This window comes from Staurois parvus, unplaced genomic scaffold (genome assembly GCF_062004578.1).
Source record: "Staurois parvus isolate SC_StPar_1 unplaced genomic scaffold, SC_StPar_1.0 ptg000420l, whole genome shotgun sequence".
NCBI classification, from domain to species: domain Eukaryota; kingdom Metazoa; phylum Chordata; class Amphibia; order Anura; family Ranidae; genus Staurois; species Staurois parvus.
The window spans coordinates 1,416,702-1,431,445 of record NW_028318216.1 but is presented as its reverse complement, the minus strand read 5'-3'; the positions used below and the strand labels follow the sequence as shown (position 1 = coordinate 1,431,445).

The 14,744-nt window shown below is 39.8% G+C and overlaps 1 protein-coding gene across 4 annotated transcripts in view; it reads right to left on the bottom strand.

Moving 5' to 3' along the window:
* Positions 1–6,021: 6,021 nt before the first annotated feature.
* The window catches only part of ADD2 (adducin 2), a 130,323-nt gene continuing 121,600 nt past the window's right edge, over positions 6,022–14,744 (bottom strand). For 3 of the 4 annotated variants that reach the window (XM_089687169.1, XM_089687171.1, XM_089687170.1), the window contains one exon: positions 6,022–11,790. In XM_089687169.1, the coding sequence (XP_089543295.1) occupies positions 11,513–11,790 (278 nt within the window). In that variant the 3' untranslated portion in view covers positions 6,022–11,512. The remainder of the gene's footprint in view (positions 11,791–14,744) is intronic. The other variant, XM_089687173.1, reaches the window with a different exon arrangement.

Here is a 14,744-nt window from a genome sequence, read left to right as displayed (position 1 = left end):
AATGCTCGTCACTTCTGGTTTCTTAGACCATACAGATGATCTGGTCTCCAGTCGGCTCTATGGTCAGCTAGCAGAATAGCCGGCTGAACACATGGGTCTCCCGATGGGACAGGAAAGCCCAAAAGCTGCAGGAGGGGGATGTCCTCTCCTGACACTTGTAAAAATAATCCAGCAGCTAATTAGCTGATATGATTGCTTTTACAAGAAAGCTGATGCTGGCTCAAAAAGAAAAGATGCTACCACATCTGCAGGCATCATTCTGGTACTGGTACAGCTCTGGTCCGCAAGTGGTTAAATGGAATGCATTTATTGAAAAAAGTTTGACCACGTTTTTACCTCCGTCCAATTACACCCCTTAAGCTGTGTAGGCAGCAGACAGGGTTGTACACATGCCAGAGCTGCATAGCTTTGCATCATGGTGCAGCAAAATGTATCCCCCCATCGTGCTTGGTGGGTGAGCCCACCCATTAATCTGAGCACATACCCGTGCAGGTTTTTTAGGGTTAAAACAGGTGGTGAAGAGGCAACAGAATACCTCCTCACCCCTGTAAAATGCCCTCTGAAGAGCAATCCACTGCCGATCGCTCCTCAAAGGGCTCCACTAGTGTAAATATGTGTCCAATAGTTTTTACTTCCCAGCAACAAGACAGGACATAGGGATTGCTAATTGAGAAATTTTCAGCCAAGCTTCTAGAGGGGCCCAAGTGGCCTACAGGTATGACAAGATAATTATTCAACATTTTACAAAGCGGCACAGATTTTCCATATCTACTAGGGCCTCGTTACTGCATAGGCTATCTTTTTGAAAAGGTGAACTTAGCCTTTAAGGCAGTAATAGACGACATTGATTTCAGTTCACAGAATGGCCATCTCTGCTTTGTGGAGACAAAGGACACACTTTGGGTAGGAAAATTGAGTCCTCAATCCTCAACCACGACCGGTGATTTTTCTGTAAGAAATACTAATCTACACTTTAACCTACATCACATGTGGAATTTGGCAGTAATTTTTTAAGCTTGCACGCTGGAGCACCAAACTGAATTTGTCCTGTGCATGTATTTGTAAACTGATTCTAAAGATACATAGCATGGGTAGGAGAGAAGGTATGAGTTCAGTGGGATTCCACCATAATGTATCCCATTTGGTCCCAAAATCCAAAGCTGAAAATATATAAAATAAGTAAAGAGAGAACCAGAACCTCAATTAATCATTACATCTCATATAGATTATAATCATATCTCTAATATAAACACAATAAAGCTTGTGATGGCTATTATCTGGTGTTCTTAGTATTTCATTCACCATGTTATGATGTGAAGAATCGTGTTCAGATAGTGTGAATAATGATCAAACGATCCCTTCATGAAGAATGCCTGAAGGCCAGTAGTACAAGTGCAGCAGAAGAAGTAGTTGTTTAAATGACCAATAATTCTTATATAACTGGTTTACCAAAAGTTAAAACATTTACATTACAATTGTATTAGGCCTCCTTCACACAGTCATCCAGGGTCATTCGCCACCCTGATCAGCGTATTTCCAGGGTGGATAAGGTCAGGTGGTTGTGATCAGCTGCAGTCACGTAGGCTGGCAATACATTATACAATTTTCTTGTGCTATTTCCCTTTAGATTTACCAAAAAGCATATAATATAAGGTCACACCTTATCAACACTTTCAATTGTATTCAATTAGGCAAGCTCCTGCACTACATAGTTGAAGGTAAATCTAAATGAAATTGTACAGAAACTTGTAAGAAAATGATATAATGTATGGCCAGCCTTAGCCTGCACAAATGACAGGCTCAGTAGCTGTTCACATGTAATTGCCAGACATGTGAGACATGTGCAATTCGTTTAGTTACAAATTGAAATTCAGCCAAAATTTTTATTATTCAGAGATTCGGTTGTATCCAAATTGCTGAAGCACAATAGTAATGAATTTCAATGAATCAATTAAATAAATAAATATATAAAATAAAATAAATTATAGTGAAATTAATTCTTAAAATTAAAAAATGTAATTTGAAAAGGAGTTTAAATTCGAAATTGAAACATATTGCAATAAATACAGTAGGGTATCAAAGTGAAATAAGATGATGATTCCTACTTAGATTGCTTTATAGACTAGAATAAAATAAAAAAGAAAAGAATAGAATAAAACAGAATAGAATAATACAGAATGGAACAGAAAAGAATAGAATATAATAGAATACAATATAAAAGAGTAGCATAAAACAGGATAGAATAGAAAGTAAAAGAGAAGAATAGAAATAAAATTGAATAGATTAGATTAGAATAGAATAAAAAGAAAGAATATAGTCGTTTTCCAAAATTTAAATTTTAAATAGAATAAAATAAAAAGAATTTTAAAATTTGAATTCCAAATAGAATAGAAAAAAATAGAAAGAATATAGACGTCTTCCAAAATGTTAATTTCAAATTGATTTGAAAATAACAAATACATTAAATGGATTTGAATATATGAAACAAATTCCAAAATTGAGTCATTCTAAAATAACGAATATGAAGAAACAAAATGATTAACTTAACAAACGAATCTGAAACAAAACAACATTTTCCATTGTGCACATCTCTAGTAATTAGAAAAAGAGAGGAAGGTGCCTCTAAGTGCAGTATTGACAATTTATTCAGTAAACAATGGAAAATTAGCACTTACAAGATAAACTGTTAAAAAGACTCATCGTGTGGTAATTAGATCCAGGTGGGACATCCAGCCGTCCAGCAGCAAACTATGTCTATAGGATCAGGAAGTAGAGTCCAGGATGTGCCTGTGCATCAAAAATGAAGCTTGGAGAGCAGAGTCAGATGTAGCAGGTGAAGGGGTCTGAAGAAGGAGCCTATTGAGCATGCTCCGAAATGCAATACCGCCCCCTTCACCTGCTACAGCTGACTCTGCTCTCCAAGCTTCATTTTTGATGCACAGGCACATCCTGGACTCTACTTCCTGATCCTATAGACATAGTTTGCTGCTGGACGGCTGGATGTCCCACCTGGATCTAATTACCACACGATGAGTCTTTTTAACCGTTTATCTTGTAAGTGCTAATTTTCCATTGTTTACTGAATAAATTGTCAATACTGCACTTAGAGGCGCCTTCCTCTCTTTTTCTTGTTACTGCATTAGAGCCTTGCTTCCACTCTTAGAAGAGCTGCCTCAGTGTTACTGCTCCCATCCATCCCTGATATCCATCTGGCACCTTTATCTTACAGCTACAGAGGTTGGGCTCCAACAAGCGAGCTCTATATAATATACATTCTCTAGTAATTGCACATAGAGCAATTACCTGCGTTTAGGGACGGATGAGCGGCCCTGGCTGTAACCTTTCTGCATTCAGGGCTGCGCATTTGTCCCTAACTTCATGTAAGCATTCCTTGTGTGATTATACCTCAGCAGTGTCAGCCTGTCATTGATTTTTACAGGTTGAGCGGCTGTAGCTAAATTCCAACACCTGACCATACCCACCGAAAAAAGAAATATGGCGCTGTAAGGCCTTGGATGGACACATGAATGAAGCCTAAGTTTCAGAAGCTTAATTTAGCTGAAGAAAAATGAGATGACAGTCTGGTCTAAAGAAAGATACTTTCCTTAAAGTGGAAGTCCAGCCTATATCTAACTATTCTATTCCCTGTGAAAGGAAGATTTCCGTACTTATCTATTCTGCACAGACATGTGCAATTCATTTCATTTTCATTCATTTTTTGGATCAAAATTTCATTTTTGGAGATTTTGAAAAATCCAAATCTCCGAATGAACACAGAAATGAATGACAATGAATCTGAAAAACAGTTATTATGAAATGAACGAGTATTTGTTTTATTCAGATGATGTCACATGATGTGATAGCAGTTCGAGCCCATGGGGAAATTAATTAATTTTTCAAATTTGTTCGATAATTCAGATAACAGATGAATTTTGTTAATTCGGATGCACAGTTGATATTGTCCAATCAGCTCACTCCATTTCTCTTGAGGGGTTGGACTAGCATCCGAAAATATTGAATCCTTCCCATTCGAATCCGCCTGATTCAATATCATATCAAATGTGTAATCTTCTGGAAAAACTGCAAAATTTTTTGAATCCACCCATGTATACAAAACGAATGCGAAGATATGAAATTAATTCAGAAAGCGCATCAGTTCAATATAAAAAATATTCTTCACTTAAAAAATGCATCTGAAACAAAACAAACATTTCTGGCATGCACATACCTAATTCTGAGAGTGATCCGGTCTGGTCACATAATCTCTCCATCGGCAGCTTCAGTGTAGAGGAGAGATTGCCGACAACAATGTGGTGATGTCACCTATAGGCTTATTATGGGGAATCTGTCTTTGACTGTCCCTTCTCAACACTGAAGCCGCCGCAGACATGTGACTGGACCGAACTGCAGGGTAGTCAAAATAGGATTTAGAAGGTGGGTGGGAACAGATTTAACCCCTTGGCGCTGGTCTGGGTGGGACTTAAACCCAGGAGCCTGTATTCACTATATCTGGTCTCCCACAGTACACAGAACATGCAATTATTTTAGTAAATATAAAATGCTAAATACCTTTGCTCATCAGCAGTTAGAGCAGTCTTGTGACTTCTATCAGTGTCCAGCAGTGTTTTCTCTAGGAGGATCCAGTACCCCTGGCCTCTGTCTGGACAGTGCGGATTGGCCCTGTGCTGATCACATGCCCTCTCCCAAGAGAAAAAAAAAAAAACCTCTCTAGCAGTACACACTAAACTGAGCATATGCAGTGTCTCCACACAATGTGTCTTAATAGGAGATAAGAGGGAGACACTGGAAGAAAGAGGATCAGAGAAGTCAGGATCAAACAGCATTTTTACACCATGCAGAGGATTAACCCCTTAGGTTCCACAGTGAGTATAACAAGCATGATTTACTGCATATACAGACTGATTTTACTGTTGTGGGTTTAGTAGCTCTTTAATGCTAAGAGGTACTTAAAGATAAAAAGAACTGTGCTGAGAGCTACAGGTTGCTAACGGAAAGTTCCCGATCTCCACTTACGATTGGAAGCTTTCCAATCATGTGACCGCTGTGACAGCCAATCATGGTGGTCACATGATCAGACACCCCTTAAAGGGCCAAAAGGCGTCGGTGCCAAGGGGTTAAGTTTAGTTAGGAATAGGCTGGACTTCCATTTTAATGATTGCCATCTGAAATTGAACTTCAGCTCCTCTCACCAATGCTCATGCAGTAAGACACATTTATGAGGCATGTCGTTGCATGCGATTATTCTACTTGCACAACAATTTTACAAGTTGGGATGCAGGTTTGTATGTGCAGTAATGCCCTTTTTTCCATGCAAAGAGGAGAAGAAAATTCTAATGATTGCATTATTCTATAGTACAGCCATAGTAATAAACATTACAATGTAGACTGAACAGTAAAAACTGTTTTAGTGAATGGTACCTTGTAATAGATACCCACATTTTTGCAATTGCATGACACTGGAGACCAAGGATGGCTTGGTGGAATTTAGTGTATTGATATAAAAGAGACCTTACTGGGTTTTTAAGAAGGGATACGCATAGACTAGGTATGATTTCAGGCCCTGCAGGCCATCTCACCCACAGCAATCTATATGACCACACAGTTCCGAGTGCTCTCGCAATTAATACAGTTGAGTATTGCAATATATTCTACTGCTGATGGATGAAAAACAGGAATCTGAGCAGAAAAAATGTTGTCTTCCCCTTATCCTGATTATTTATACTCTCAGTGATATGAATGATTACTCATTTAGCACTTTTTCATACCAGATGTATGCATGTTAGCACATTTCAATTCATTTTAGCATGTATATTATAAATTTGTAGCTTAACCCATTAACATTCCAACATATCGGAATTCAGCGGCCAGGACTTATTTCCAATGTAACTTAATGCAGCACGTTGAAACAGGACCTCCTGAAAACAAAGGATCTTTTTCGTTGAACTGTCATGGAAAATACCTAGAGCCTTGTTTAAAGTATAACTAAAGGGAGAGTCGCTCTTGATATCTGTCCTGTTTATTATCAGTGGAAGTGAGAACATTTTTTTCAAAATTTGGGCATCATGACATCAGGAACAGAGGGGAAATCTTCCAATGGGAATCACTTGTTTTGGCCACCCCAGTGATCATTAGGGATTCCCTCACTTCGTAGGGATTTCCTCTCACTTCTTGTTTTTACCATGGGACAGAAAGTGATGGAACTCCCCAATGGGACATAGATGACAAACCCCTTCCCCCTTTACTCTATCCAAAATATCACTTGAAGGTACTATGGGCCTATGAATATCAACCCTATGTTCTGTCCTGTATGAATAAGATAAAAGGTTTTGCCTTTAGTTTTACTTTACCTAAAGCTAAACTCCAGACAAACAGCTAAATGCACAGTTGGCCTATGTTGCGTGTGGCAAAGGATTTCTAATTTTGTGATCTAAGGTCTTCTATCAGGCAGCAGAGCCAGATCCTCAATCTTTACTGCAGCAGGACTAAGGCTGACCATACATTATACAATTTTCTTGAGAATTTTGCTTTAGATTTACCAAAAACCATAAAATATGAGGTCAAACCTAAACAACACATTCAATTGTATCCAATTAGGCAGGTCCTTGCACTACATAGTTGAAGGTAAATCTAAAGGAAAATGGACAGAAATTGGACAGAAAATTGTATAGTGTATGGCCAGTCTTAGTCAACATTGGTTGAGTGATATTGGCAGCAACAACGTAATTGCCTGATTAAAATTTGCCTTGAGTTAAACTTTAAATGCAAAATTGGGGTAAAGCGGGGTGAAATAAAGTGAACCCATGTTTTGCTTCTAAAGTGTGACATTTTTATTTTTTAGTTTTGTATACAGTGAGTTAGGTTTGTGCTTTTATTGCTGCCTGAGGCCATGTTTTGGAGACTTCCTCCACTTTCTTTTCTGTTGCCATACAGGAAAGTAGGCAAAATCTACAGCAGCAGCACAGATTGCAACCATAAAGTGGGTTCTAGTCTTCTGCTGCACTACCAAAACTTGTTTCTATTGCTGCCTCTGTCCCTTTTGGAGAATTGTCTTTTTCCTCTGCCCGAAAAGCAAACATATGTCTTACAATGCATCCTATATATCGATGAAATAATTAGAGGATGACTTTCGTATGGACTTTTACTACATTTTTACAATAAGGTAAATGTAGGTTAAGGGGAAGGGACCCTTTACATTTCAGGGTAGATGTTTACTTGTCCCAACTGTTTTTTTTGGGCCTGTGAGGGTTCAGAAGAGCCTTGGGTCCACCAGCAGGCAAGGTGATGTTTTAAGACCAGGCCTCATTTTTTTCCCTACTCACCGGGTATTAAACTGCATTCTAAGTGATATTAAAATAACAGGGGACTTCAAGTACACCATTCCTACACCCTTCCTTCTCTACAGATTATAAGCTATATGACTGAAGAACTGCACTAGATTTTGTTTTTTGATAAAAAATGGGAGAGTAATGCATTTATTAACCTCTTGCCGCCCACATGACGCACATAAGGGGTGGGCTTTAATGCCCACACTGTACACATATGTGGCAGAGCTTTCTGTGCTGAGAGCACATACACTGCATGCTCCCAGCATAGTGACTGAGCAGTCAGATTCAGCGATCAAACTCTACTAATGATTAGAAGCTGGCAGGACAGGTTCCTGATCAATCAAAGTGGTCTCGTGGTTGGTGGGTCCTTCCCGCCCCTAGGCGTAAAGACCCTGTTCAAGGGATGGCAGGGCTGGATGGAAAGGGATTAAGGTAACTAATAAAAAAGGATAAATAAAAACATTAGATATGTTCCAAACCTGTGACCAGGATCACAGGAACTAAGTGGGCAAACTGGTGGTGACACAACTTTTTATATGTCTGCTCTTCTGTTGCCAGAAATTTCACAAAATACCTACTGAGACTGTTGATCAGTAAACTTAAAGGCCAACTTTGGGCAAAAATTTTTCTTCACCATGCAGTGGGCCAGTGCCACCACTGCGTGGGTCAACTGCTCATTTTTTCTTGGGTTGAGCCCAAAGTTTATACTCACCTGATCCACCAGAAAAGCGCGCTCCCCCATGGTCCAGCGGTGGACTGTTCCTGTGAGTGTGCTAATGTCAGGAATAGTCCATTTTCAAGACCGCGGGGGGGGGGGGGGGGAATCAGGAGCCAAAAGGACTGGTCTTGTGTGAGGAGGATTAGCAGGCCAGGTAAGTATATCTCCACTGTTCTCTCTCCTGAAAACAAGCAATTAACCCATGCCGTGCAGGCACAGCCCCACTGCATGGGGGAAACAAAAGATTCTGCTTTAAGTTTTACTTTTCTTCAATTCCTTTTTGCACAAGCATCATATTTGTATTTAATGACTTTCTGTTGCCCAGTTCAGGAAAATGAAGCATGGGTTCTTAATTGAAAGGCTTATTTAACAAGAGGTACAGAGCAATTTGTTGATTAACACCTAGAAACATTTTGGGGTCCTGAAGTTAGGTGAGTGAATAATAAGTTAGAACTGGCTGCCATGAGATAGGTCTAATTAACACAGGCTTCAGTTGGTAAACCCTAGTCTAATGAGCAATATGTACATCTAGCATTTGCAATGACTTCAACAAGCTTTAAGCAGGTGTCTTAAAGCCCTTAAGCCCAACTCCAGCTAAAACAAATTTTTAAGTGTATCCAAACCCAAAAGAAAAAAAAAATGTACGTATTGCAGCTTACCAGTCCTTGGGTGTGGTAACTACATAGTTTTTTTTTTTCCAAACTTCTCTCCCTTATTTTTCTATGGTGATCCTGTGAATAAAACACTCCAAATGCTTGGGTGACAACACTCCTTCTGTATCAGAGCAATGGAAACAGGAAAGGACTATGGAACATCTCCCCTCCATAACATAGAGGGGTGAGGTTCTGTAGTCTTTAGAGATAGCTGAGCACAATTTAATTGGTAACAGCCGGCACAGGCAGAGATCAAACACAGTGGACACAGGCACCCCACACTGCCATCAGAGCTTGGTGGAGGCTGCAACACTGGAATGGATATAAGGTAATAGATGCAGGCCGGGAATATATACACAAAGAAATTCATAAAGGGTGTCGTAAGACATCCTATGAATCCCCTTGCTTCATGACAAATGTCAGTGCAGACTTAAATGCACTTGTCAGGGAATCTCTTGCATGGAAAGAGGCAGCACTGTGGCTGGAGGTATCCATATAGCAGTTACTCTATCCTCAGTGCATGGTAAGCCCCCAGGGAACTGCCAATTGTGTAGCCAACAACATGAAAGCAATGGATGACTTATCTCCATTTAGCTGCTAGCTAAGAGATTATCCAACTAAAATCTGAAGTAATCAACGGGGAAGGGATGTTGGTGACAAAATCGACTAAATATGGCCATTGCCAAGCCTGCCCCTTTATTTACTCTCACCTGTCGAAAGGGGAATCTCCCAGCCAGCACATGAACTGGGCTGGGAAAGAGTCATCAGTTGCTAGGAAGCTGCAGGCTGCCAGGGTATCCTAGCAGCCATGAGCCCCTGTGCAGGAAGTTGTCACATTAATAAGAGCTTCCCAGCACATATGCCCAGCTCTGAGCACTGGGGTCTCACTGTATGCCAACTCAGAGATGGTCTCAAAGGATAGGTTCACCTCATATTTAGGGTGTAACATGTAAGATGTTACCCCCTCCCCCGCCCATGACAGTGCACACGCATCCGCTGTCACAATTTGAAAAACAGCATGACTGTGTGGGTTCCACCAACACAGAAACGTCATTCATCATTTTATTACAGGGATTTTTGAATTAATAAACTACAAGTCCCGACTGCCACCGCGGCAGACAGCTTGTAATTCTCAATGAACTGTGAGGGCGCTGGTGTGGGCTCTTGTGGTTCATTGATACTTCCTAAAGCTTTCAGAGGTATGGGCTGAAGGCTGTAAGTGGTGTCTGCAATCTACTGATCGCAGGTGCAATGCTTTGTAGGCTACTGAAAAAAAAAATGCAGATTTTTTTACCTGCAAAAATATTTGCATTTTTCTTTTAAAGGTGAAGCTATTCTTTAATTATCTGCTTATCTGTGAATAAAAATAAAACTAAAACTACCTCAATCTGGGCATGTACTGGTGCTGAAACTGGCACATGTTTTTTTGTGAATTAGGTACAGGCCATGTTAAAAGGACCATATCACCAGAAAAGTGTTGTTATCACTTTAGTGAATTCCTCCAACAGTGTCTTGCTTTACAGGTATGTTGTCAAATGTTTAGGCTCCATGCACACTGGGCATTTTAATAATGCAGGTAACATTAGCTGTGTAAAGTCACGTTAAAAACCTTTGTTTTTCAGTGTTTTTTACCAAAAACAAATTGTTTTTGGCCAAAAAAAAGTCCAGAATTCAAGGTTGTCACGATTTATTGCGTTTTGCCGTGTTAGAGTGTTTTTACAGCTAAAAAACTCCTCTAGAAACCCACTAGTTCTGGGTTTTTTTTCAGCCAAAAAACGCCCCAGCCAAAAACGTTGATTACAGTCTATGTGTGCATGGACACATAGGATAACATACTGGCTGTAGAAAAAAAGTCAAAAGCCAAAAACAGCAGCTGTGTTGCTTCAAGATCTGGGTTTAACACTTTTAGGCTGGAGCTGAAGAGTGCTTCAAAGGTTTTTAAGAAATTTGCTCAAACTTTGCTATAGGATCTGTAAATTTTTGCTCTGCACACTGCATTGCAGATGAATGGTTTCACCCTGAAACTACTAGGCCTAACTAGATTTTGCTCTTCACCTTAATATGTATCATGCTTTTCTGTTATCACATCATAATAGAGCTATTACGTTTCTACTTATTATTAACCAAGCTGAGTACTACACAGGTTTAGTTGTACCCCTGTGTAGATATACACACATCCAATCCATAAGTGCTATAACGAAAAAGAATTACTGACAAAACCATGAGAAAATATATACCAGAAAATGCATTTAAAATAACATGAAATAGCAATAGAGGACTGATCAATGCATGTATTAAAGACCAGACACTTCACTGTTAACATAGGGTCTTATTCTCATTAACCACTCCCATGATGTCATTTAAGTAACATCAAGCATTCAGCAACCATTCAGCAACCCTCTTCACTGCCACATGACTAAAATAAGCACATTTCACTCTTAAATACTCAAAAAAATAATAATAAAATTGAAACAAACCACAAAAATCCAAAATGCTGTGGTAGAGAGATGTTGAAAAGAAGCATACTACAGTGCAAGACAGTTATAAAAATGTCATTGTTTTTGTTTGTGAGCTAAGCAGGTGGTCCCAAGTGTCAGCGCAGTAACTGAGCTGTACCGGAACAGGCTGTTCCAATCCCCTAGATAGAAAAATCCTCTTCCAGAATGAGTTCCCCCCTCCCCCATCAGACCTTTGTCTCCAGTGTGAGTACAGATCAGAGCCATCACTGCCATGGTTCAGGAAGTGAAGGAGACTGGGGATACCCCTACAAGCATCAGTCTTCGAAGACATGGAGATCAAGACTCAGCCTTCTCCTTTTCCTTCTTTTTTCCTTTCTTTAGAAATGAGGGAGTACGGAACTTCTTCTTCTTTTTGGAGGGGGATTTAGTCGGGGATCCCTCCGGAGAGGCATTGGGAACCGTCTCAGTTTTCCCTTTGGGGGTTTCTGTAACTTTCTGAACAGTTTCCTCCTGAGCAGGCTGATCCTCTTCCTTCCCATTTAGCACCACAGTTGGTTGGACCTTGTCCTCGGTAGTTCCTGTTGATAATGGTGTGTCCTCCTTCTTCTCTTTTTCTTTAAACAGACAAAAAATATGGAGCCGTGAGTAGAAAATGGCACTAATATTATGTCAAGACTGCTGCTCTAAATAAGAGTGTTTGAATTCTTTTTCTAACCTACAATATAAAATTGAAACATTGGGGGTGTACCCAACTCCCCTGGGCTGTAGTACAAAATGTAAACCAGATGCTTATGACTTACCTTCATAATTAAAGAACTTCAGGAAGCTTAAAATAGCAGTGTCTGGAGATGTATGTTTGAAATTTACTTACCTCTGTGATGTCCTTCACTGGCAGCAGTGCCACAAACTATCTCCACTTTTCGCTGTTCATCTGTTCTTCTACGCGAGTCCTGTTCCTTTTGTTTGCATTAAAGTAATTGTCCCAGTAGAAGTCTATGGGGCTGACTTCATCAATCTAAAGAAGTACAGTAGGGCCAAAGCTTTTTTGACTATACTTCTATGGATCACAGGAGTGCAGTTCGTTATGCACTCCTGTGACCCATTTTCAGCCAACAACGCACTAAAGGCCGCTGACGGCTTACGTCACTCAGTTCGGGAAAAATCCTGACTTTACAGTTCCAGCAGCTGGCACAGCCTCTCAGCTGCGCCACTGAGAGATTAAGCCAGCAGCTCCCTCCCCAGCCTGAAATTCTAGCTGGAAAGGCACAGTAGAAAGCTGGAGAATGACAGTAACTACTCTCTGCTCAGAGAGTACGGCAGAGAACGGAGTGATCAGAGGTGTTTGATTGCTCAGTTAATAGTGCAGAGGTGGAGGGGGACAAATGCAGTATTGAATTGATGCTGCATCCACCTAGGTGAGTAATAATTTTTTTTCCCCTGTAAACCCCATACTTCTCTTTTAACCTCTTGTTACCGAGCGTATGCAAATATGCAGCCCCACTGGACTGGGCTTTTTTCCATGCAGCCACATATTTGCGAACCTGTCTTTGTGTTGGGACCGCGCCACATGGCGCTCTGCCAGCACAGAGACCGGAGTCTCACCGAGAGCCCCGAGTCCCATACTAATGATTGGGACCTGGAACTCCCGGTTCAGTCAGTATGAAGCCTGCCCCCGTGCTTTTTCCCTCTGAATGGAAGCAAGAGATGCACTGCATCTCTTTCTTTCTTGCAGAGAGAAAACAAAAACTTTGTGAAAATAAATAAATAGTAATAATATTAATTCTAAAAATAATAATAATATAATAAAAATAAATAAATTAGAAAATACCTAGATCAAGGTTTGACCTAGCTCAGTGCCAGGGTTAGTGTTTGGGTCAAGGTCAGGGTCAATATTTTTTGGGCAGGAGTTTTTTACATTTTTTTTTTAAATTAGTATCAGTGTCAGTGTGTTTTAGGTAGGATAAAATAAGCAAAATGCGCACTATTGTTTCTGGTCTGCACTATGGATACATACAACATCTAACATACATGTATGGTATCACTGTGATTTTCAGGAGCAGGAGAAATTATTTAGGGTTGTTCTTTGGTGGTATGTTATTGTAGTAGCAAGAAATATACAGCTACATTTAAAAAAAAAAAAGAATTTTTTTTTACTATTTTGGGCCAGTTTCCTTTTGATAGTAAAAACGTCAGAAGATATTCATCACCATTTACCACCAAATGAAAGCTCAATTTGTCCTGAATAAAACAAGGTATAATCCACCTCGATGCACAAAGTAGTTGTGATGATGTGTACGGTTTTACTAACACATGTCAAAGTTGCAAAATTGTGCTTCATCTTTAACATTTGTTTTACCCTTAGGTGCGAAAGGGTTAAATAAAGCTCATGGACCACAAATTCTGACCAGCTGGTATGGGATCATAGTCACTTTTTCCTCTGCAGTTTTTATACAGTGTCATTAAATATATAAGTAGGTAATCGGGCTCACCTTTGTAGCGTACCTAATTAAAGTGAATTCTCGTGATTTCCATGCTTTAATTAAATTACTTTGGTAACTGCATATCCAGTATTTTAGCAGTGGGAATATATGTATTGTTATATGTGTTTTATATATATATATATATATATATATATATATATATTTGTATAGCAACAGTCAAGGCTACAAAACAGGAGATTCCTTTTCTTCCATTACACTAAACAGATTATTTATTTCATCAGGACATCTGAATTTAGCATAATAAGGTCTGTTAGTTAGAGATGAGTGAACAAAAGAAAGGAAAAGTTCAACCCAAATAAAGCGGTTTTATCTACCCTCAGAGTGCTGCAAGTAGTTATATGCCTCAATTTCAAAACTTAACACTGTCAAATTCCTCCAAAATTCTGCTTAGCAACACCTAATCTAATGGTCTGCCCTTCCTCTACTGTTATAAGGACAGTTATAAGAACTGTTTTAAAGATTTCAAAAGGTTCAATGTGTGAACAATGAAGGTTATTTGCCTACTTTTACCAGTCAAAAAACCCTGTGTGATCCTCTGAAACATGTTTACATTGACTTTTCTGACTCTGGCACAAAACCCCTGCCACTATCCCTCCTTTCTTGTCTAATAGGAGTGGTAAGTGATCATTAAGGGTGTCTTCATTGGACAGGTTGATGGTAGATGATGGGAACAAATTGTGTTTTTCTCACATAGGTAAGGATAACCTTGATCATCATGCCCCAAAATTTGTATTTCTCATATAATACCCCTATGGTTATACTGTTGGAGATCTTCCAGGTTGTGAACTCTTTTTTTGGACCTTGCTGTGGCATAACTGACCACCTAGAATCAAGCTAGAACAGCTACAGTGGCCTATAGGTGAGGGAGAAGTATACCTCTGCCTAACCCTGGAATGCTCAACATGTGACCCATGGACTACATGTAGCTTGCAGGACCCTCTGAAGTGGTCCACAACCTCATGTGCTAGGATGGTGAGGTGGCAAGCCCAGATGGTGTGTTGCCGACCCGCCATCCCAGAACATCAGATTGCATGGAGCCAGCACCAGAAGTTGAGGAAGCAAGTGGC